This window comes from Chiloscyllium plagiosum, unplaced genomic scaffold, assembly GCF_037043375.1.
Source record: "Chiloscyllium plagiosum isolate Xiang-an unplaced genomic scaffold, Cpla_swu_hap1 HiC_scaffold_45, whole genome shotgun sequence".
Lineage (NCBI taxonomy): Eukaryota > Metazoa > Chordata > Chondrichthyes > Orectolobiformes > Hemiscylliidae > Chiloscyllium > Chiloscyllium plagiosum.
Window position 1 is genome coordinate 3,261,853 of NW_028270183.1, and position 24,424 is coordinate 3,286,276.

The window sequence follows — 24,424 nt, forward strand, 5'->3', positions numbered from 1 at the left end:
CGGACTGAAATTATTGAAGTGAGTGAGCTTAGTTTCTCACAGCAGGGAGATGACTTGCTGACCAAGGCTCAATGGGATACAGGTTAATCCGCAGTGGGAACGCCTCCGACAGTTACCTTGCTCGCTACTGCTGCCTTTGTATTTGACAATGTTGTCGTGGTACAATGTTTTCAGAATCTCGATCTCCCGTGTCCAACTCGTGTGCAACTCCTCCCCACACTCGGACTTCAGCGATTTCACTGCCACAACTTCCCCCGTGCCATCATTAAATGGGTCATAAATGTACAGACCCACCTTACCAAAGTGACCCTACAGCAAAGCAAATTATCCAGGGTTAAAACATTGCTTCCACAATCCCAACTTCCCTCCTACTCCCGAGACATTTGTTAATTCCATACAGTCCAAATAAACGACATAAACTGGGCCTCCAAGGCAGGTGAGCTATGTCAGGCAAGGCCTGGGCTGGGTGTCCTATCTACATTCAACAGAGACAAGATACGGGAGAGTGAGAGGGAATTGAAACCTGTTCCTGTTTAGCCAGGAGCTCCCTGCAGTCTCAGGCCCCAAACAACAACATTGCTGAACACAGCAAGAGTGGTCATGTCCTGCAGACAGCTCTCGGAATGGCTGCTGTCAGAAACAGAACAGCTGATGCTGCTAAAGCTGGGGCACACAGAGGGAAAGAGACAAGGGAGATAAAAAGTGACTGAAACCACTCAATGCTGCAAGTTGACACTGCGAAGCCAAACTGGACAGTCATCCACTGTCCTCATTAACAACCTGTACTTCAGAAAGCATGAGATCACCAGAGTTCACTCAGTGCTGGTTTCTGATTTAAACAGAGTTGCAACTGTCTTCAGACCCATTCTGCTCTTTTACTGGACCCAGTGGGGAATAAATTTAACATTCAGATAGGCAGCACACCCATTTGGTCAGAACAAACTGCAAACATCTGCAGTCAGTTCCAGCAAGAATCATAACACCAGAGTTAGGATCCCCTCACAGCTGTTTGCAGGACATTTACCAAAAACTAGGAGGGTGCAAGGTGCAAAAAGGCTCACCTCTCCAAGATCTCGGACCTTCTTCAGGTAGCGTTTCAGGAAGACAGTGGGGTCGGAAACAGTAGGCACTGAATTTTCACAGGAAATGTCCGGATCTAGGAAGCAGGTCATCAAACATTAGAATTCAGAAACTGGATAAGGAAGACGGCTGAATACACACCAACAAATAAAATGTACCAGAACAACCAGTGCATTTAAAACAAAATCACTGCAACAAAAGGTCATGAACAGAAGTGGTAAAGCCAATGGTTTGACCAGCATTCACAAGTACCTTTTCCCGTTCTGAGCAAACCTCTCTCAATTCAGTCTCATTGTGATGACTCTGTTTTAGATTAACAAGTGCCGGTCACAGGTCACAACCTCGCACAGGCTGCTTTACAGCACAGTAACATTAAAATTAATTCCTAATGCTTCGTGTTCTTCTTTTAAAACACATCTTCAATGCACCCAGGAGAGAGCAACCCCCCCCTTTCCCCACCCCACCCCGGCAGTAGGTCACTGTTTTGTTAACAGTTTATCAGCATATCACCTGCACCACATCCCTCTTCAGTGGCCCTGATCAATGTCCCAATTTCAGCCATAAATTTTCCCAACTCTGGTCGGACAGAGTCCTGAGCAGGAGCTTGGCAGACAGCAGCTCGGTGCTGACCCTATATCGCTCAGAAAAGGAGATAGGGTGGTCCTGACTGATCCAGAGCAGGCCAGTGACAGAGAGAAAGAGCTAATTGAACTGCTTGCCCCCAACCCAGCCATATCAAAAGACACAGGCATGGGACCAGGGCCTTACTTTGCTGTTGCAGCATTGTGAGTTCACGCAGAATTGTCCGGAAAGATGGCCGTTGGTTTGCCTCGTAGCTGTGACATTGGCTATTCAGGTCAGCAAGCTCTTTACAGGATGGTTCTGGAAGCTTCCCTTTCATCTCATAGAATCTCTCTTTCTGTTTAAAATTAAAATCAGAAAAAGGCATTGCAGGTTGGAATTCTAATAGTAAGTTACATTGAGCTCTCAGGATGATGGCAGAGTGACCAGGTAAACAAGCTCAAACAGAGAGAGCGCGAGAGAGCCCTCCCCCCCCTCCCCCTCCCACACCCCCCAGTCCCAGGATATGGGGAGAGAGTGTGGTATCTAACAGCACAGCCTCCCTCCCCCTCCCTCTCATTCCCAGGATAGGGACTGTGTGTGTGTGTGTGTGTGTGTGTGTGTATCTAACAACACAGCCTCCCTGTCCCCTTCTCATCCCCAGGAGCTGAGCAGAAAGTTGACAGCGACACAGAGGGAGGTGTACAAACAAATGCCCCAGAACTAGATTGACATTGATGTGTGGAAAGGAGGGGGACTGAGAGGGTGCACAGAAATGCAGAAAAAAGCAAATGTGTTTTGAGTGCAAAGACACTAATGTGTTTGAATTCGGCTGGGTGATCTTTAATTTGCAGTTGGCAGCTGCTCAGCTTCTCAAAGGTTTTCACGCACAAACACATCAAGCTCAGTTTGCACTAACCACAGTCAGCCACGCCCAAATGTGAGGCCAAGGACTTGGGTTTGGAACTCCTGCCATCACTAAAAGCTGCTCAGGGTGCAGGGGCAGGCAAACTGAATATTTCACAACTGAAATTCACAGATTTGTCTTGCAGCTGCCTCTTCTCAAGATCCAGAACTTTCCTGGTCAACTCACTTCCTCAGCTTCTTCTTGCTCCTCTCATCTTTCTTTCCTTACCCAAACGTTTCCCACCAGTATTTCTGACATTTGAGCCACTTCAGCAGTTTCCTGGCCTGAGCTATCCTGCTTTCTTCATAAACCATGCACCCCCGCAGGCCCCCCGCCACCCTGCGGCAGCTGTGCGGGGAAACTGCTGCACCCAAACAGCAACTGGGGGACACTGACTGTCCCACAGGACAGGAAACACTGACCTGGGTGTACTGGAAGTAAACATGGGTTAAATCCTCAGGCTCACTCTCCTTTATAGCTGCCCAGCTCAGATCACTGAGCTGTCACCAGTGGATCAAGGTATGGGAAGAGACCATAGCTGTAACCCCTGGGCCCTCCTACCCCTGTGTCCCAGTCTGCCACTGTCCTGCATCCCAATGACTATGCCCTGCGATCAGCGGGAGTGCACTGTGGTCCTCTTGTTCAGATTGCCCAGCCCAGCATGGCTCAGAGTAGATGTTACCTCAGACAGTGTTCGCTCCTTCAGTGGGACCTCTCCATGACAGCAGATTTCCAGAACAGTTGTCCCAAAGCTCCATTTGTCAGCACCCAGGCTTAACTTGTTCACATTCTGGACACACTCTGGAGCGATCCAGGGAATCCGCTCCACACGTTCTGGGAGGACAACGATTTTCACAAGTCAGGGCTTCCACAAACTGCCCAAATCAAAATTTCACTTTCAACGCTCAGCCAAACAGTAAGTCTGAAGCAGGACAGAGAGGGTTGATATCACGCTTGGATTCTCAGTTACTGTATTTCATGTTTGCATTGTGCTGTGTTTCTGTCCCAAATTCAGGGCTCCCTCAACGCCTCGGACTCACAGCACTTGGATCGTCAGATATTGCCTCCAGCAATCCACAGACTCTCGACCGGGGACAGTTACTGGGACAGCTGACCACACACTTGGGCAAAGAGGCAGGTTCAAAGGAGCATCCTCAAGGAAGCAGCAAGGAGGAAGGGAAGTTTGCTGTTTAATGCCCCAGCAGCAAACAGCACACATCAAGGGGAGAGCGATTACAAACTGGGATTGCACAAGAGTTCAAACACATACAGTACTGTCGAGGGGACGTGGGGAGGGAGGGAGGAGACGGAGCTGTCGAGGGGACATGGGAGGGAGGGAGGAGACGGAGCTGTCGAGGGGACGTGGGGAGGGAGGGAGGAGACGGAGCTGTCGAGGGGACGTGGGGAGGGAGGGAGGGAGGAGACATGGAGAGGTGGAGGGGGAAGGGGGTAAAGAATATTGGGAGGAGTGTGGAGTAGGTTCACATTGGTAGGGTTCAGGAAAGGGGGGAATTGGTGTGGGGTGGGGGGGGGGGGGGGGGGAAAGAGGTGGTGACGTGGTTTTGGTGTGGGGGTGCCTGAGGAGAGCAGATCCCAATCCATCTGAGAACAAAACCAGCAAGACCAGCCATGTGGTTACATTCCTGCTTTGGGTACGGGGTGACTGGAGAGAATTAAAGACAAATTTCTTGGTTTTAGAAGGTGCATTACCTGGGGCTGTTCTCTCAAACCTCTAAGGGGCCGAATGGCCTACTCCAGTTCCATGGTATGTTTGTTGGGCTGGATTTCAGGAGGTTCAGGCCAACACGGAAGCTGGCGCCAATATTGAATCGGCCTCACCCATTGCTACCTAACTCTTGCCAGCTGGCGTAGGGCCAGAGCAAACAGCGCAATATCCAAATACTCCGCAACCTTCTTCTCCCCAACATCAATGGCTCTGGGCAGCTCAAACACTCAGTAAGCACTCCAGGTTTGGCCAGGATACTATAACTATCTGTGCTAATCCATTCAGCAGGTGGCTGAGCTGGTTTTACATATTCCCCAGCAAGTTTTAACCTGGCACATTGTCATTTCTGCTGCCGAACCCCTCAGCCCTGGCAGGTACATGCTGTAGTGAACTCCTGTGCAAAAATGTGAAGCATTTGACCATGAAGTTCTTCCTGGTTGAAGAAGTCAATCTGCCAGTGCTGAGCCATGGCCAATCAGGCACTGCTTTTCATCAGCACAAACATAACAGTCATTCTACTGTCCGTGCATGGGTTACATCCCATCTCATGTGCAGCAAAGAGGATCTGCATTTCTACTGGGCTTTGCTCTTTCTCAGAAGATGCTCCAGTACTCTATGAAATTAAGGCATTGTTGCACTATGGGAGTTCTGGCCACCTCCTAACGGGAGAAACCAGACCGAGCTGGGGAACAGCAGAGGTGGGCAATGAGGGTTGATCCAGCAATCAGTTATCAGGGAAATCAATGGGCAACAGGGGAGCTTGGGTTTTTTTCACTGAAGTAGATTTTGAAACAGTTTTGTATTGAAGTAGCTTTTCTCATGATCACCCCTTTTACAGCAAATGAAGCATTTTGGAAATGTCGTTCCAAGTGGAACGTAAGAATCAGCAGCTTATGGAGGCACTTCAAGTCCCCACTAGCAGCAGGATAACAATCAGTTCATTTGCTCCAGTGCACGTTAACTGAAGGGTAAATATTGATCAGAGAGGAAGAGGACCTCCAATATTTTGTCAAAATAGTCATGGGATCTTTCTTATCCACCAGAGAACATAGACGGAGCCTTGGTTTCACTGCCTCTGATAGTGCACTATTCCGTCAGTCCCACACTGGACTCTCAACATGGAGGTTTGTTCTCAAGATGTAGCATGGGAACGGAATCCAAACGTCTGACCCAGAGAGCACAGTGATACCAAATGGGTCACAGCTAACACAGATTCCAACCTGACAGAGCCAATGTGGACAAGCTGCTCATTCCAGGTCAAACACCCACCACGGCAGGAGGGCAGGCAGAGCTGACGACTGGACTAAGTTAACAGCCAGGATACCCTCCACACGTGATTACCTGATGGAGAAGTTAGTTGTAGAATATTTGGATATTGAGCTATCTGTAGGCCCAGGCTTTGTTAAGAGAAAGAGCATTTTGGGGAGGCATTATAGGCCTACATTCATGAAACTGGATCCCATATGGACGCAGGTGTTAAGGAGGAGAAAGTCAATTGGGAATGGAAGGGAGGACTGCCCCTGTCTTAATATAATAATTAAAAAGGTCGAAACAGTTCACTGCGCAGAGGAGGTCAAATAGCTCTCTCTCAATCACAACTCCTTGTCTTAATTTAAAATTTTTTCTGATCTTTGCCTTCTTTTATTAATAGAGGTATCTGGTATAGTGAGTTAAACCCTTATCACTATATTTTACTTTATAAAAGACACTATTCTATTCTTTTCCATATCAGCCATCTCCTTTGCAGAATCATTGCCAGAGCTTGCTTCCATTGGCACTGAGTACCGTTACACACCATACACACCACAAACTGAAGACAATGGAACTATTTGACTGCGTCAGTGGTGGGAGGGAAGCTGACCAAGTTGAGAAGAATCACACCTAGACATTTATGCAATCTTCCCAGCTGAGGTGACCAGGAGCAGAAATCCTGCTTGTGGGTTCCTCGTGTGCCATGTGATCATGAGCCCACCGAACCCAGCACAGCCTGACTCTGGATCTTGCTCTTCTCTGATTCGCATTGCTGGAGTTTCCATTGGTTAAAGATCCTCGAACCAGGGACTCAGCCTAAGAATTAGGCCACTCAGAACAGATGACAGAAAGCACACTCACATGCAAGGGGTCATGGAGGTAGAGAACTCTCTTCCACAAATGGCAGTTGACGCTAGTACAACTGTTAATTTTAAATCTGAGATAGACAAATTTTTATTTGGATATCAAAGGATATATTCCCTGGCTGTTCTCTGTCTGGCTTGCCCTATGATAGTAGAGTTGTCCCAGTCGAATTCATGTTGCTTGTTGTCTGCGTGTGTGGCTAATAAGGATAGCTGGTTGTGTCGTTTCGTGGCTAGTTGATGTTCATGTTTGCGGATTGTTAGCTGTCTTCCTGTTTGTCCTATATAGTGTTTTGTGCAGTCCTTGCATGGGATTTTGTACACTACATTAGTTTTGCTGATGTTGGGTATCGGGTCCTTCGTTCTGGTGAGTTGTTGTCTGAGCGTGGCTGTTGGTTTGTGTGGCGTTATGAGTCCTATCATAGGGCAAGCCAGACAGAACAGCCAGGGAATTCCTAGAGTCATGGCATTCATCCACAAACTCCATCAACAAACACATCGACCTGGACCCAATATACCAACCACTACAGCGGACAGCTGAAACTGACAACCGGAAGCGGCAGGGACAGACCACTATAAACACCGGAGGAAACATCAAAGAAGCGCTTCGCAGGAGGCTCCCAAGCACTGATGATGGCGCCTAGCCAGGGGACGAAACGTTTGCAACAAAAACTTCCAGCTCGGCGAACAGAACCACAACAAGCAGAGATCTTGAGCTGGTATGAACCTTCACTCTTCTCTCAGCTTCTGGATGACATTGTAGCATCACCACTGGTGAGTGGGTGCTATTAGTGTGACATATTTACATATAGATATTGATTTAATTTAGAATACAGAGAAACCTTGATTATCCAGCATTCAATTATCTGAATTTCAGATTATCTGAACAAGATTCCAATGCTTGGCTAAACTGTGTTCTCCAGCTTTTGATTATCCAAACAAAATACAGCCCGCCCATGTCGTTTGGACAATCGAGGTTCCTCTGTACACCTCCAGCAGCCACATCTTGAGTAGATGAGGTATGGTAAAGTGCTGCAGAGTGTAACCTTATCCACTTGCAGCTGAATGTGCAGAACACCCTTTCAATGTCCACAAAGATTGGAACAGCGACAATCAGAGAGCTGCCACCAGGAATGTGGAAATCACAGCGATTAACAACCTGGGAATCTGAGAGGAAGACATGGCAAGACTAACTTGGTGTGGAAGGACCCCAGAGATTTCACCAGGGTCTAACTGTGGGCTAGGTTTGCAATGTGGAGCAGTATTTTTCAAAGTGGAATACCCAGTGTCCTCAGTCCCCAACAGTAAAGGCACAAACTGACCTTCTCGAGTGAGCACAGTAAAACTGATGCCAGGATCACTGACTTTGATGAAAGGGCTGCTTCCCTCCTCCAGCCCCTTCCTCGCGACAAGCACGTTCTTGCAGCAAATGTTCCCATGCACCATATTTTTATCCTCCTGAGAGAAAAGAAAATTGCCAAATGTTCATTCTGGTCAGAGAGAGAAACAACAGGAACTAAATGCTGCTTCAGTGAGATTCCTGCTCAAAGGTCACTGACCAATCTCTTGATTGAGAAGCATTACCCAATGCACCATCCCTACCCTGAAGACACGGACTGTCTGGGGTTTGAATATCTTATTCATTCACCATTCTATATACATCAACCCAAAAAATGAGAGTTAATTTGACATGAATCCAGGATGACTTGTTGTTTAGACGCCAGCTCCCCTCACCTGGAGTACAAAGACGAAAAAAAAAAGTGGCCCACCCGCACCAGATGAACAGGTGGGCTAACTCAACCCAGTCAGAGCTTCTGCAATGGGGTATCCCAGGACCAGCCGGCGTACTTCCACACCGAGACACTGGGGGGAGCATTTGCACACCAACTTACCATCACCACACCTCCCCGCCCCACCTCAAATACCTCAAAGCTTTACCTTGCAGTCATTGTGTTGAAATACAGCAATTATATTTATGTAGACAAACATGCAACCGCGCAAATACATTCAATTATTTCAATTATATTTACAGAGACAAAAACTGATGTGTGCCCTGTCGAATACTCCATTCAATTCTGGGCTCCCTGCTCTAAGAAGGATGTTGCTGAACCTGCAAGGGTGCAGAAAAGATTTACAAGGATGTTGCCAGGGTTGGAAGGTTTGAGCTATAGGGAGAGGCTGAACAGGCTGGGGCTGTTTTCCCTGGAGCGTTCTAGGCTGAGGGGGTGACCTTATAGAGGTTTATAAAATCTTGAGGGGCATGGATAGGGTAAGTGGACAAGGTCTTTTCCCTGGGGTCAGAGTTCAGAATTACAGAGCATAGCTTTAGAGTGAGGGGGGAAAAATTTAAAAGGGGCAACTTTTTCATGCAGAAGCTGGTGCACAGATGGAATGAGCTGCCAGAGGAAGTGCTGGAGGGTTGTACAATTACAACATTCAAAAGATATTTGAATGGGTATATGAATAGGAAGGATTTAGAGGGAAATGGGCTGAGTGCTGGCAAATGGGACTAGATTAATGTAGGATATTCCAGTAGGCATTGACAAGTTGGACCAAAGGATCTGTTTCTGTGCTGTGTAATTCTGACTATTTCAAAAGGAATTATGGCAGCTGTGGCTCAGTGGTTAGTACTGCTGCCTCACAGCATCAGGAACCCAGGTTCGATTCCACCCTCAGGCGACTGTCTGTCTGTGTGAAGTTTGCACATTCTCTCCATGGCTGTGTGGGTTTCCTCCCACAGTCCTCAGATGTGCAGGTTAGGGTGCATGGGCCATGGGAAATTGCCCCATAGTATTTAAGCACATGCAGGCCAGGTGGGTTAGCCTTGGGAAATGGAGGGTAACAGGGATATGATAGCAGGCCTGGGTCTGAGTGGAAGCTATTTGGAGGTTCTGTGCAGACTCAAATGGGTTGAATGGCTTCTTTCCACATTGTAGGGATCCTGTGATTCTATGAAATGGCCCAAGACGTAGTGATGCGTACCAAATAGCTCAGAGCACTAGCAAGTTGCTTAATGACAGTCAGACTCCACTCTGGGCTCAGCTTTCCTTTCTCTTTTCGCAACAAGACATCCAGTGGTCCAAACTCGACATATTCTTCCACGATTATATCTGTAAAATGAGGACAGTGATTATTTTTCTGTAATACGGAAGAGAACACAAAGAGGGCAAAACAAAATCTATCAACATGCCTACAAGTTTTGTGATTAAGCTCCTCCTAAAAATCCTTTGGCAGGAAAGTTTCATTAGAACAGGAATTTAGATTAGATTACTTAGTGTGGAAACAGGCCCTTCGGCCCAACAAGTCCACACCGACCCGCCGAAGAGCAATCCACCCAGACCCATTCCCTTACATTTACTCTTTCACCGAACTCTACGGGCAATTTAACATGGTCAATTCACCTGACCTGCACATCTTTGGACTGTGGGAAGAAACCGGAGCACCCGGAGGAAACCCACGCAGACACAGGGACGATGTGCAAACTCCACACAGTCAGTCAGTCACCTGAGATGGGAATTGAACCCGGGTCCCTGGTGCGTGAGGCAGCAGTGCTAACCACTGTGCCACCGTGCCGCCTATGAGTTGCTTGCGAATCTGTGGTTTCGGTCTACCTTCACGGATGCGTCTGATTCTGCTGCATCTCAAAGGAACCGCACAAGGAATTACTCAAGAGTACAGTGAATGTTTTTCAAAATGAGGATACTTTATGAAGTGTCACCCAAATGGCAGCATCTTGTCTTCTAAATGGAGTCATGGGTTCAGCCTTTGGCTGGTTGTTCTGATAGCTCTACTTTGTTGTTGTATAAACAGAAGGAGAACACTATGGTCAGAATTGCAGCAATATGAACATAACAGTGGGCACTGCGGGACATGGGGCACCGTAACGGGCACTGCGGGACACGGGGCATTCAGCATGTTAAACATTGCAATGTATACTGTTATCCAGGTGACACAAAAAGATGAGGCAGAGGTGCATGAATGCATACAATTCTCAGGGATTTTCACTGGGGGAAGACCATGTGCTGGAACTTTGAAAGAATTCCTTGCTCTGAATCTTTAACTTGCACCTGAACAAGTAGACAAGGTCCAGGTTTACATCTCGTTCAGAGGATAAAACAGCTAACAGTGGTGTTTTTATGATATGACTGGAATAGCTACAGAGCATAAACAATGGAAGGATTAACCAAACAGGCAACTGAGCTGCCAAGAGAGGCAATCACTGCTCAACTTGAAAGTGATGATTCCAAAGGGAAAAACATTTCCCACCTCTTTGGAACATGACAACAACAGCTGGGTTAATCTTTGCTTTGTGGTTAAAGTAAATCGGAGCTGACCTGTGCCTTGACCTGGCTATGTCTCATATCCTTCAATCCCCTTAACCGCATAATACCCATTAATCCCAGTCTCAAAATATCCATCTGACCTTCTGCAGACACATGTATACATTCTTGACGGGAGAACAGCAGATGCCAATTTTTTGTCTCTCAATTTCACCACTGAAAGACTGAGGCTGAATTTCAAAACCCTTTTCTTGATTGCCTGATCAGGGGTAATAGTTATCTGTATCTACACTATCAAACAGTTTTAACACATGGATCAATCACCTCTCAAACTTCTAGAAGCAAGAGAAAACCTGGGTTGAGGCAAGTTGTCCTCATAACGCTAAGTCGCAGTATCATGATGGACAGTCTGCACAGTACTGCTTCCAAGGCCAGTCCACCCTTCCTGAGGTGTAGTGCCCGGATCTGAACAGAATGCTCCAGACGGAGTCTGTCTGATGTCCGAGACAATGAAAGGATTGCTTGCTTGCCACTGTAGTCTAGCCCCACTTGAAAGGAAGGCCAGCAATCTGACAGCTTTATGGATAGATTTTAAGACTATCATCTCAGGCAGTCTTATGTTCTAGCTTCTCTGAACAAACACTGCAGCTCATGTGGGTAACACGGGTTAACCAGGAAAACCGGGTTATATGTAACGATTTGGCTTTGGGTCAGAAAGGTTTGATGAACATGAACTGTCAGCCAAGCAGCTGACAATGTGCTGTGTACTCAATGGTCAGAGAGAAAAATAAATCTGTAAACAAGCTTCAAAACTAGCTAGCAAATCAGAGCAACAGAACTGGATCAGGAAGGCGATAGCCTCAGGACTGATTGTACTTTGTAGGCAGCTACACAGTGAGGTCAGGAGAGACTGGGCAAATTTTAAATGCTGTCTTGTCCAGGACAAATATGTTGTTTATAATAGGGTGGCCATTTCAACAACATGCCAGCCCCTTTTAACAATAAATATTTGAAATCTTCTCCCTCAGGCAAAAGGCCCGAGTTCATTTTGATTCTCTGATAAGTGCCGTGGACTAACAGAAGTCAAAGAGGAAGCCCCCTATTGCATCAGCAGTGAGGCAGACCGTCAACAATGGAAATTCGATAGGGCTCTGGGAGAGTATCAAGGAGTAAGATTGGTTCAGCTCCAAATTAACACTCACCACAGACACAGAGCGTAAAAGCCTCCTGCTTGGACTGGGTGTCAAACCAAATAAATCTGCTGCAATAGAATAATAAATTACCAAGGCAAGTGGCTGCAATTCTTGCCTGGCCAGGATATTACTGATCTGTAGCTCAGGATCAGGAATACGCTTCTGAAAACAATTTACGACAATAACTAGTGAAAAGAAATAAACATGCATCAGGGTTATTTCCTCGATTGCACCCAACCCACCAAAGCCTTGGAATGGCTCCTGGAAAGGCCCTGTATTGTCAACCACTGCTCCTTCCAACAGCACACCACAGACTGGGGAACTGAGCATTTACTGCTCCTTCCAACAGCACACCACAGACTGGGGAACTGAGCATTTACTGCTCCTTCCGACAGCACACCACAGACTGGGGAACTGAGCATTTACTGCTCCTTCCAACAGCACACCACAGACTGGGGAACTGAGCATTTACTGCTCCTTCCAACAGCACACCACAGACTGGGAACTGAGCATTTACTCCTCCAACAGCACACCATAGACTGGGGAACTGAGCATTTACTGCTCCTTCCGACAGCACACCACAGACTGGGGAACTGAGCATTTACTGCTCCTTCCAACAGCACACCACAGACTGGGGAACTGAGCATTTACTGCTCCTTCCGACAGCACACCACAGACTGGGGAACTGAGCATTTACTGCTCCTTCCAACAGCACACCACAGACTGGGAACTGAGCATTTACTCCTCCAACAGCACACCATAGACTGGGGAACTGAGCATTTACTGCTCCTTCCGACAGCACACCACAGACTGGGGAACTGAGCATTTACTGCTCCTTCCGACAGCACACCACAGACTGGGGAACTGAGCATTTACTGCTCCTTCCGACAGCACACCACAGACTGGGGAACTGAGCATTTACTGCTCCAACAGCACACCACAGACTGGGGAACTGAGCATTTACTGCTCCTTCCGACAGCACACCACAGACTGGGGAACTGAGCATTTACTGCTCCTTCCGACAGCACACCACAGACTGGGGAACTGAGCATTTACTGCTCCAACAGCACACCACAGACTGGGGAACTGAGCATTTACTGCTCCTTCCAACAGCACACCACAGACTGGGGAACTGAGCATTTACTGCTCCTTCCGACAGCACACCACAGACTGGGAACTGAGCATTTACTGCTCCTTCCAACAGCACACCACAGACTGGGGAACTGAGCATTTACTGCTCCTTCCGACAGCACACCACAGACTGGGGAACTGAGCATTTACTGCTCCTTCCAACAGCACACCACAGACTGGGGAACTGAGCATTTACTGCTCCTTCCGACAGCACACCACAGACTGGGAACTGAGCATTTACTGCTCCTTCGAACACCACACCACAGACTGGGAACTGAGCATTTACTGCTCCTTCGAACACCACACCACAGACTGGGAACTGAGCATTTACTGCTCCTTCCAACACCACACCACAGACTGGGAACTGAGCATTTACTGCTCCTTCCGACAGCACACCACAGACTGGGAACTGAGCATTTACTGCTCCTTCCAACACCACACCACAGACTGGGAACTGAGCATTTACTGCTCCTTCCGACAGTACACCTCAGACTGGGAACTGAGCATTTACTGCTCCTTCCAACAGCACACCACAGACTGGGGAACTGAGCATTTACTGCTCCTTCCGACAGCACACCACAGACTGGGGAACTGAGCATTTACTACTCCTTCCAACAGCACACCACAGACTGAGAACTGAGCATTTACTGCTCCAACAGCACACCACAGACTGGGAACTGAGCATTTCTTGCTCCAAAAGCACACCACAGACTGGGGAACTGAGCATTTACTGCTCCGTCCGAGAGCACACCACCGACTGGGGAACTGAGCATTTACTGCTCCGTCCGAGAGCACACCACAGACTGGGGAACTGAGCATTTACTGCTCCTTCCGACAGCACACCACAGACTGGGAACTGAGCATTTACTCCTCCAACAGCACACCATAGACTGGGAACTGAGCATTTACTGCTCCTTCCGACAGCACACCACAGACTGGGGAACTGAGCATTTACTGCTCCTTCCGACAGCACACCACAGACTGGGGAACTGAGCATTTACTGCTCCTTCCAACAGCACACCACAGACTGGGGAACTGAGCATTTACTGCTCCTTCCAACAGCACACCACAGTCTGGGGAACTGAGCATTTACTCCTCCAACAGCACACCACAGTCTGGGGAACTGAGCATTTACTCCTCCAACAGCACACCACAGACTGGGGAACTGAGCATTTACTGCTCCTTCCGACAGCACACCACAGACTGGGAACTGAGCATTTATTGCTCCTTCCAACAGCACACCACAGACTGGGGAACTGAGCATTTACTGCTCCAAACGCACACCACAGACTGGGGAACTGAGCATTTACTGCTCCAAAAGCACACCACAGACTGGGGAACTTAGCATTTACTGCTCCAAAAGCACACCACAGACTGGGGAACTGAGCATTTACTGCTCCAAAAGCACACCACAGACTGGGGAACTGAGCATTTACTACTCCTTCCAACAGCACACCACAGACTGAGAACTGAGCATTAACTGCTCCTTCCAACACCACACCACAGACTGAGAACTGAGCATTTACTGCTCCTTCCGACAGCACACCACATACTGGGGAACTGAGCATTTACTGGTCCGTCCAACACCACACCACAGACTGGGGAACTGAGCATTTACTGCTCCTTCCGACAGCACACCACAGACTGGGAACTGAGCATTTACTGCTCCAACACCACACCACAGACTGGGGAACTGAGCATTTACTGCTCCAAAAGCACACCACAGACTGGGGAACTGAGCATTTACTGCTCCTTCCAACACCACACCACAGACTGGGGAACTGAGCATTAACTGCTCCTTCCAACACCACACCACAGACTGAGAACTGAGCATTTACTGCTCCTTCCGACTGCACACCACAGACTGGGGAACTGAGCATTTACTGCTCCGTCCAACACCACACCACAGACTGGGGAACTGAGCATTTACTGCTCCTTCCGACAGCACACCACATACTGGGGAACTGAGCATTTACTGGTCCGTCCAACACCACACCACAGACTGGGGAACTGAGCATTTACTGCTCCTTCCGACACCACACCACAGACTGGGAACTGAGCATTTACTGCTCCTTCCGACAGCACACCACAGACTGGGGAACTGAGCATTTACTGCTCCTTCCGACAGCACACCACAGGCTAGGGATCTGAGCAGTTACTGGTCATTCCGACAGCACACCACAGACTGGGGAACTGAGCATTTACTTCTCCAACAGCACACCACAGACTGGGGAACTGAGCATTTACTGCTCCTTCCAACAGCACACCACAGACTGGGGAACTGAGCATTTACTGCTCCTTCCGACAGCACACCAAAGACTGGGAACTGAGCATTTACTGCTCCTTCCGACACCACACCACAGACTGGGAACTGAGCATTTACTGCTCCTTCCGACACCACACCACAGACTGGGGAACTGAGCATTTACTGCTCCTTCCGACAGCACACCACATACTGGGGAACTGAGCATTTACTGCTCCGTCCAACACCACACCACAGACTGGGGAACTGAGCATTGACTGCTCCTTTCAACAGCACACCACAGACTGGGAACTGAGCATTTACTGCTCCAACAGCACACCACAGACTGGGGAACTGAGCATTTACTGCTCCTTCCGACAGCACACCACAGACTGGGAACTGAGCATTTACTGCTCCTTCCGACAGCACACCACATGCTGGGGAACTGAGCATTTACTGCTCCTTCCAACAGCACACCACCGACTGGGGAACTGAGCATTTACTGCTCCTTCCAACAGCACACCACAGACTGGGGAACTGAGCATTTACTGCTCCTTCCAACACCACACCACCGACTGGGGAACTGAGCATTTACTGCTCCTTCCAACAGCACACCACCGACTGGGGAACTGAGCATTTACTGCTCCTTCCAACAGCACACCACCGACTGGGAACTGAGCATTTACTGCTCCTTCCAACAGCACACCACAGACTGGGGAACTGAGCATTTACTGCTCCAAAAGCACACCACCGACTGGGGAACAGCATTTACTGCTCCTTCCGACACCACACCACAGACTGGGGAACAGCATTTACTGCTCCTTCCAACAGCACACCACAGACTGGGGAACTGAGCATTTACTGCTCCTTCCGACAGCACACCACAGACTGGGGAACTGAGCATTTACTGCTCCTTCCAACAGCACACCACAGGCTGGGAACTGAGCATTTACTGCTCCAAAAGCATACCACAGACTGGGGAACTGAGCATTTACTGCTCCTTCCAACACCACACCACAGACTGGGAACTGAGCATTTATTGCTCCGTCCGAGAGCACACCACAGACTGGGGAACTGAGCATTTACTGCTCCTTCCAACAGCACACCACAGACTGGGGAACTGAGCATTTACTGCTCCTTCCGACAGCACACCACAGACTGGGGAACTGAGCATTTACTGCTCCAACAGCACACCACAGACTGGGGAACTGAGCATTTACTGCTCCTTCCAACAGCACAACACAGACTGGGGAACTGAGCATTTACTGCTCCTTCCAACACCACACCACAGACTGGGGAACTGAGCATTTACTGCTCCTTCCAACAGCACACCACAGACTGGGAACTGAGCATTTACTGCTCCTTCCAACAGCACACCACAGACTGGGGAACTGAGCATTTACTGCTCCAACAGCACACCACAGACTGGGGAACTGAGCATTTACTGCTCCTTCCAACAGCACACCACAGACTGGGGAAATGAGCATTTACTGCTCCTTCCGACAGCACACCACACACTGGGGAACTGAGCATTTACTGCTCCTTCCAACAGCACACCACAGACTGGGAACTGAGCATTTACTCCTCCAACAGCACACCACAGACTGGGGAACTGAGCATTTACTGCTCCTTCCGACAGCACACCACAGACTGGGAACTGAGCATTTACTCCTCCAACAGCACACCACATACTGGGGAACTGAGCATTTACTGCTCCTTCCGACAGCACACCACAGACTGGGGAACTGAGCATTTACTGCTCCTTCCAACAGCACACCACAGTCTGGGGAACTGAGCATTTACTCCTCCAACAGCACACCACAGACTGGGGAACTGAGCATTTACTGCTCCTTCCGACAGCACACCACAGACTGGGAACTGAGCATTTACTGCTCCTTCCAACAGCACACCACAGACTGGGGAACTGAGCATTTACTGCTCCAAAAGCACACCACAGACTGGGGAACTGAGCATTTACTGCTCCAAAAGCACACCACAGACTGGGGAACTGAGCATTTACTGCTCCTAAAGCACACCACAGACTGGGGAACTGAGCATTTACTGCTCCAAAAGCACACCACAGACTGGGGAACTGAGCATTTACTGCTCCTTCCAACAGCACACCACAGACTGGGGAACTGAGCATTAACTGCTCCTTCCAACACCACACCACAGACTGAGAACTGAGCATTTACTGCTCATTCCGACTGCACAACACAGACTGGGGAACTGAGCATTTACTGCTCCGTCCAACACCACACCACAGACTGGGAACTGAGCATTTACTGCTCCTTCCGACAGCACACCACATACTGGGGAACTGAGCATTTACTGGTCCGTCCAACACCACACCACAGACTGGGGAACTGAGCATTTACTGCTCCTTCCGACAGCACACCACAGACTGGGAACTGAGCATTTACTGCTCCTTCCGACAGCACACCACAGGCTAGGGATCTGAGCAGTTACTGGTCATTCCGACAGCACACCACAGACTGGGGAACTGAGCATTTACTTCTCCAACAGCACACCACAGACTGGGGAACTGAGCATTTACTGCTCCTTCCAACAGCACACCACAGACTGGGGAACTGAGCATTGACTGCTCCTTTCAACAGCACACCACAGACTGGGAACTGAGCATTTACTGCTCCTTCCAACAGCACACCACAGACTGGGGAACTGAGCATTTATTGCTCCTTCCAACAGCACACCACAGACTGGGAACTGAGCATTTACTGCTCCTTCCAACAGCACACCACAGACTGGGAACTGAGCATTTACTGCTCCTTCCAACAGCACACCACAGACTGGGGAACTGAGCATTTACTACTCCAACAGCACACCACAGACTGGGGAACTGAGCATTTACTGCTCCTTCCAACAGCACACCACAGACTGGGAACTGAGCATTTACTGCTCCTTCCAACAGCACACCACAGACTGGGAACTGAGAATTTACTGCTCCTTCCAACAGCACACCACCGACTGGGGAACTGAGCATTTACTGCTCCAACAGCAAACCACAGACTGGGGAACTGAGCATTTACTGATCCAAAATCACACCACAGACTGGGGAAATGAGCATTTACTGTTCCAAAAGCACACCACAGACTGGGGAACAGCATTTACTGCTCCATCCAACAGCACACCACAGACTGGGAACTGAGCATTTACTGCTCCTTCCGACAGCACACCACAGACTGGGGAACTGAGCATTTACTGCTCCTTCCAACAGCACACCACAGACTGGGGAACTGAGCATTTACTGCTCCTTCCGACAGCACACCACAGACTGGGGAACTGAGCATTTACTGCTCCAACAGCACACCACAGACTGGGGAACTGAGCATTTACTGCTCCAACAGCACACCACAGACTGGGGAACTGAGCATTTACTGCTCCTTCCAACAGCACACCACAGACTGGGGAACTGAGCATTTACTGCTCCTTCCAACAGCACACCACAGACTGGGGAACTGAGCATTTACTGCTCCAACAGCACACCACAGACTGGGGAACTGAGCATTTACTGCTCCTTCCAACAGCACACCACAGACTGGGGAACTGAGCATTTACTGCTCCTTCCGACAGCACACCACAGACTGGGGAACTGAGCATTTACTGCTCCTTCCAACAGCACACCACAGACTGGGAACTGAGCATTTACTCCTCCAACAGCACACCATAGACTGGGGAACTGAGCATTTACTGCTCCTTCCGACAGCACACCACAGACTGGGGAACTGAGCATTTACTGCTCCTTCCAACAGCACACCACAGACTGGGGAACTGAGCATTTACTGCTCCTTCCGACAGCACACCACAGACTGGGGAACTGAGCATTTACTGCTCCTTCCGACAGCACACCACAGACTGGGGAACTGAGCATTTACTGCTCCTTCCAACACCACACCACAGACTGGGGAACTGAGCATTTACTGCTCCTTCCAACAGCACACCACAGACTGGGGAACTGAGCATTTACTGCTCCTTCCGACAGCACACCACAGACTGGGGAACTGAGCATTTACTGCTCCAACAGCACACCACAGACTGGGGATCTGAGCATTTACTGCTCCTTCCGACAGCACACCACAGACTGGGGAACTGAGCATTTACTGCTCCTTCCAACAGCACACCACAGACTGGGGAACTGAGCATTTACTGCTCCTTCCGACAGCACACCACAGACTGGGAACTGAGCATTTACTGCTCCTTCCAACAGCACACCACAGACTGGGGAACTGAGCATTTACTGATCCTTCCGACAGCACACCACAGACTGGGGAACTGAGCATTTACTGCTCCTTCCAAAAGCACACCACACACTAGGGAACTGAGCATTTACTGCTCCTTCCAACAGCACACCACAGACTGGGAACTGAGCATTTACTGCTCCTTCGAACACCACACCACAGACTGGGAACTGAGCATTTACTGCTCCTTCCAACAGCACACCACCGACTGGGGAACTGAGCATTTACAGCTCCTTCCAACACCACACCACAGACTGGGAACTGAGCATTTACTGCTCCTTCCGACAGCACACCACACACTGGGAACTGAGTATTTACTGCTCCTTCCAACACCACACCACAGACTGGGAACTGAGCATTTACTGCTCCTTCCGACAGTACACCTCAGACTGGGAACTGAGCATTTACTGCTCCTTCCAACAGCACACCACAGACTGGGGAACTGAGCATTTACTGCTCCTTCCGACAGCACACCACAGACTGGGGAACTGAGCATTTACTGCTCCTTCCAACAGCACACCACAGACTGAGAACTGAGCATTTACTGCTCCAACAGCACACCACAGACTGGGAACTGAGCATTTCTTGCTCCAAAAGCACACCACAGACTGGGGAACTGAGCATTTACTGCTCCTTCCGACAGTACACCTCAGACTGGGAACTGAGCATTTACTGCTCCTTCCAACAGCACACCACAGACTGGGGAACTGAGCATTTACTGCTCCGTCCGAGAGCACACCACAGACTGGGGAACTGAGCATTTACTGCTCCTTCCAACAGCACACCACAGACTGGGGAACTGAGCATTTACTGCTCCTTCCAACACCACACCACAGACTGGGAACTGAGCATTTACTGCTCCGTCCGAGAGCACACCACAGACTGGGGAACTGAGCATTTACTGCTCCTTCCGACAGCACACCATAGACTGGGAACTGAGCATTTACTCCTCCAACAGCACACCATAGACTGGGGAACTGAGCATTTACTGCTCCTTCCGACAGCACACCACAGACTGGGGAACTGAGCATTTACTGCTCCTTCCGACAGCACACCACAGACTGGGGAACTGAGCATTTACTGCTCCTTCCAACAGCACACCACAGTCTGGGGAACTGAGCATTTACTCCTCCAACAGCACACCACAGACTGGGGAACTGAGCATTTACTGCTCCTTCCGACAGCACACCACAGACTGGGAACTGAGCATTTACTGCTCCTTCCAACAGCACACCACAGACTGGGGAACTGAGCATTTACTGCTCCAAAAGCACACCACAGACTGGGGAACTGAGCATTTACTGCTCCTTCCAACAGCACACCACAGACTGGGAACTGAGCATTTACTGCTCCTTCCAACAGCACACCACCGACTGGGGAACTGAGCATTTACTGCTCCAACAGCAAACCACAGACTGGGGAACTGAGCATTTACTGATCCAAAATCACACCACAGACTGGGGAAATGAGCATTTACTGTTCCAAAAGCACACCACAGACTGGGGAACAGCATTTACTGCTCCATCCAACAGCACACCACAGACTGGGAACTGAGCATTTACTGCTCCTTCCGACAGCACACCACAGACTGGGGAACTGAGCATTTACTGCTCCTTCCAACAGCACACCACAGACTGGGGAACTGAGCATTTACTGCTCCTTCCGACAGCACACCACAGACTGGGGAACTGAGCATTTACTGCTCCAACAGCACACCACAGACTGGGGAACTGAGCATTTACTGCTCCAACAGCACACCACAGACTGGGGAACTGAGCATTTACTGCTCCTTCCAACAGCACACCACAGACTGGGGAACTGAGCATTTACTGCTCCTTCCAACAGCACACCACAGACTGGGGAACTGAGCATTTACTGCTCCAACAGCACACCACAGACTGGGGAACTGAGCATTTACTGCTCCTTCCAACAGCACACCACAGACTGGGGAACTGAGCATTTACTGCTCCTTCCGACAGCACACCACAGACTGGGGAACTGAGCATTTACTGCTCCTTCCAACAGCACACCACAGACTGGGAACTGAGCATTTACTCCTCCAACAGCACACCATAGACTGGGGAACTGAGCATTTACTGCTCCTTCCGACAGCACACCACAGACTGGGGAACTGAGCATTTACTGCTCCTTCCAACAGCACACCACAGACTGGGGAACTGAGCATTTACTGCTCCTTCCGACAGCACACCACAGACTGGGGAACTGAGCATTTACTGCTCCTTCCGACAGCACACCACAGACTGGGGAACTGAGCATTTACTGCTCCTTCCAACACCACACCACAGACTGGGGAACTGAGCATTTACTGCTCCTTCCAACAGCACACCACAGACTGGGGAACTGAGCATTTACTGCTCCTTCCGACAGCACACCACAGACTGGGGAACTGAGCATTTACTGCTCCAACAGCACACCACAGACTGGGGATCTGAGCATTTACTGCTCCTTCCGACAGCACACCACAGACTGGGGAACTGAGCATTTACTGCTCCTTCCAACAGCACACCACAGACTGGGGAACTGAGCATTTACTGCTCCTTCCGACAGCACACCACAGACTGGGAACTGAGCATTTACTGCTCCTTCCAACAGCACACCACAGACTGGGGAACTGAGCATTTACTGATCCTTCCGACAGCACACCACAGACTGGGGAACTGAGCATTTACTGCTCCTTCCAAAAGCACACCACACACTAGGGAACTGAGCATTTACTGCTCCTTCCAACAGCACACCACAGACTGGGAACTGAGCATTTACTGCTCCTTCGAACACCACACCACAGACTGGGAACTGAGCATTTACTGCTCCTTCCAACAGCACACCACCGACTGGGGAACTGAGCATTTACAGCTCCTTCCAACACCACACCACAGACTGGGAACTGAGCATTTACTGCTCCTTCCGACAGCACACCACACACTGGGAACTGAGTATTTACTGCTCCTTCCAACACCACACCACAGACTGGGAACTGAGCATTTACTGCTCCTTCCGACAGTACACCTCAGACTGGGAACTGAGCATTTACTGCTCCTTCCAACAGCACACCACAGACTGGGGAACTGAGCATTTACTGCTCCTTCCGACAGCACACCACAGACTGGGGAACTGAGCATTTACTGCTCCTTCCAACAGCACACCACAGACTGAGAACTGAGCATTTACTGCTCCAACAGCACACCACAGACTGGGAACTGAGCATTTCTTGCTCCAAAAGCACACCACAGACTGGGGAACTGAGCATTTACTGCTCCTTCCGACAGTACACCTCAGACTGGGAACTGAGCATTTACTGCTCCTTCCAACAGCACACCACAGACTGGGGAACTGAGCATTTACTGCTCCGTCCGAGAGCACACCACAGACTGGGGAACTGAGCATTTACTGCTCCTTCCAACAGCACACCACAGACTGGGGAACTGAGCATTTACTGCTCCTTCCAACACCACACCACAGACTGGGAACTGAGCATTTACTGCTCCGTCCGAGAGCACACCACAGACTGGGGAACTGAGCATTTACTGCTCCTTCCGACAGCACACCATAGACTGGGAACTGAGCATTTACTCCTCCAACAGCACACCATAGACTGGGGAACTGAGCATTTACTGCTCCTTCCGACAGCACACCACAGACTGGGGAACTGAGCATTTACTGCTCCTTCCGACAGCACACCACAGACTGGGGAACTGAGCATTTACTGCTCCTTCCAACAGCACACCACAGTCTGGGGAACTGAGCATTTACTCCTCCAACAGCACACCACAGACTGGGGAACTGAGCATTTACTGCTCCTTCCGACAGCACACCACAGACTGGGAACTGAGCATTTACTGCTCCTTCCAACAGCACACCACAGACTGGGGAACTGAGCATTTACTGCTCCAAAAGCACACCACAGACTGGGGAACTGAGCATTTACTGCTCCTTCCAACAGCACACCACAGACTGGGAACTGAGCATTTACTGCTCCTTCCAACAGCACACCACCGACTGGGGAACTGAGCATTTACTGCTCCAACAGCAAACCACAGACTGGGGAACTGAGCATTTACTGATCCAAAATCACACCACAGACTGGGGAAATGAGCATTTACTGTTCCAAAAGCACACCACAGACTGGGGAACAGCATTTACTGCTCCATCCAACAGCACACCACAGACTGGGAACTGAGCATTTACTGCTCCTTCCGACAGCACACCACAGACTGGGGAACTGAGCATTTACTGCTCCTTCCAACAGCACACCACAGACTGGGGAACTGAGCATTTACTGCTCCTTCCGACAGCACACCACAGACTGGGGAACTGAGCATTTACTGCTCCAACAGCACACCACAGACTGGGGAACTGAGCATTTACTGCTCCAACAGCACACCACAGACTGGGGAACTGAGCATTTACTGCTCCTTCCAACAGCACACCACAGACTGGGGAACTGAGCATTTACTGCTCCTTCCAACAGCACACCACAGACTGGGGAACTGAGCATTTACTGCTCCAACAGCACACCACAGACTGGGGAACTGAGCATTTACTGCTCCTTCCAACAGCACACCACAGACTGGGGAACTGAGCATTTACTGCTCCTTCCGACAGCACACCACAGACTGGGGAACTGAGCATTTACTGCTCCTTCCAACAGCACACCACAGACTGGGAACTGAGCATTTACTCCTCCAACAGCACACCATAGACTGGGGAACTGAGCATTTACTGCTCCTTCCGACAGCACACCACAGACTGGGGAACTGAGCATTTACTGCTCCTTCCAACAGCACACCACAGACTGGGGAACTGAGCATTTACTGCTCCTTCCGACAGCACACCACAGACTGGGGAACTGAGCATTTACTGCTCCTTCCGACAGCACACCACAGACTGGGGAACTGAGCATTTACTGCTCC

At 49.6% G+C, this 24,424-nt stretch overlaps 1 protein-coding gene across 3 annotated transcripts in view; it reads right to left on the bottom strand.

Annotated features, from left to right (window-relative positions):
- The window catches only part of LOC122552298 (non-receptor tyrosine-protein kinase TYK2-like), a 148,034-nt gene that overhangs the window by 10,214 nt on the left and 113,396 nt on the right, over positions 1-24,424 (bottom strand). For all 3 annotated transcript variants that reach the window (XM_087983315.1, XM_087983316.1, XM_087983317.1), the window contains exons 14-19: positions 9,371-9,498; positions 7,711-7,846; positions 3,231-3,382; positions 1,849-1,999; positions 1,062-1,156; positions 117-309 (exon numbers count right to left, since the gene is read on the bottom strand). In XM_087983315.1, the coding sequence (XP_087839441.1) occupies positions 117-309; positions 1,062-1,156; positions 1,849-1,999; positions 3,231-3,382; positions 7,711-7,846; positions 9,371-9,498 (855 nt within the window). The remainder of the gene's footprint in view (positions 1-116; positions 310-1,061; positions 1,157-1,848; positions 2,000-3,230; positions 3,383-7,710; positions 7,847-9,370; positions 9,499-24,424) is intronic.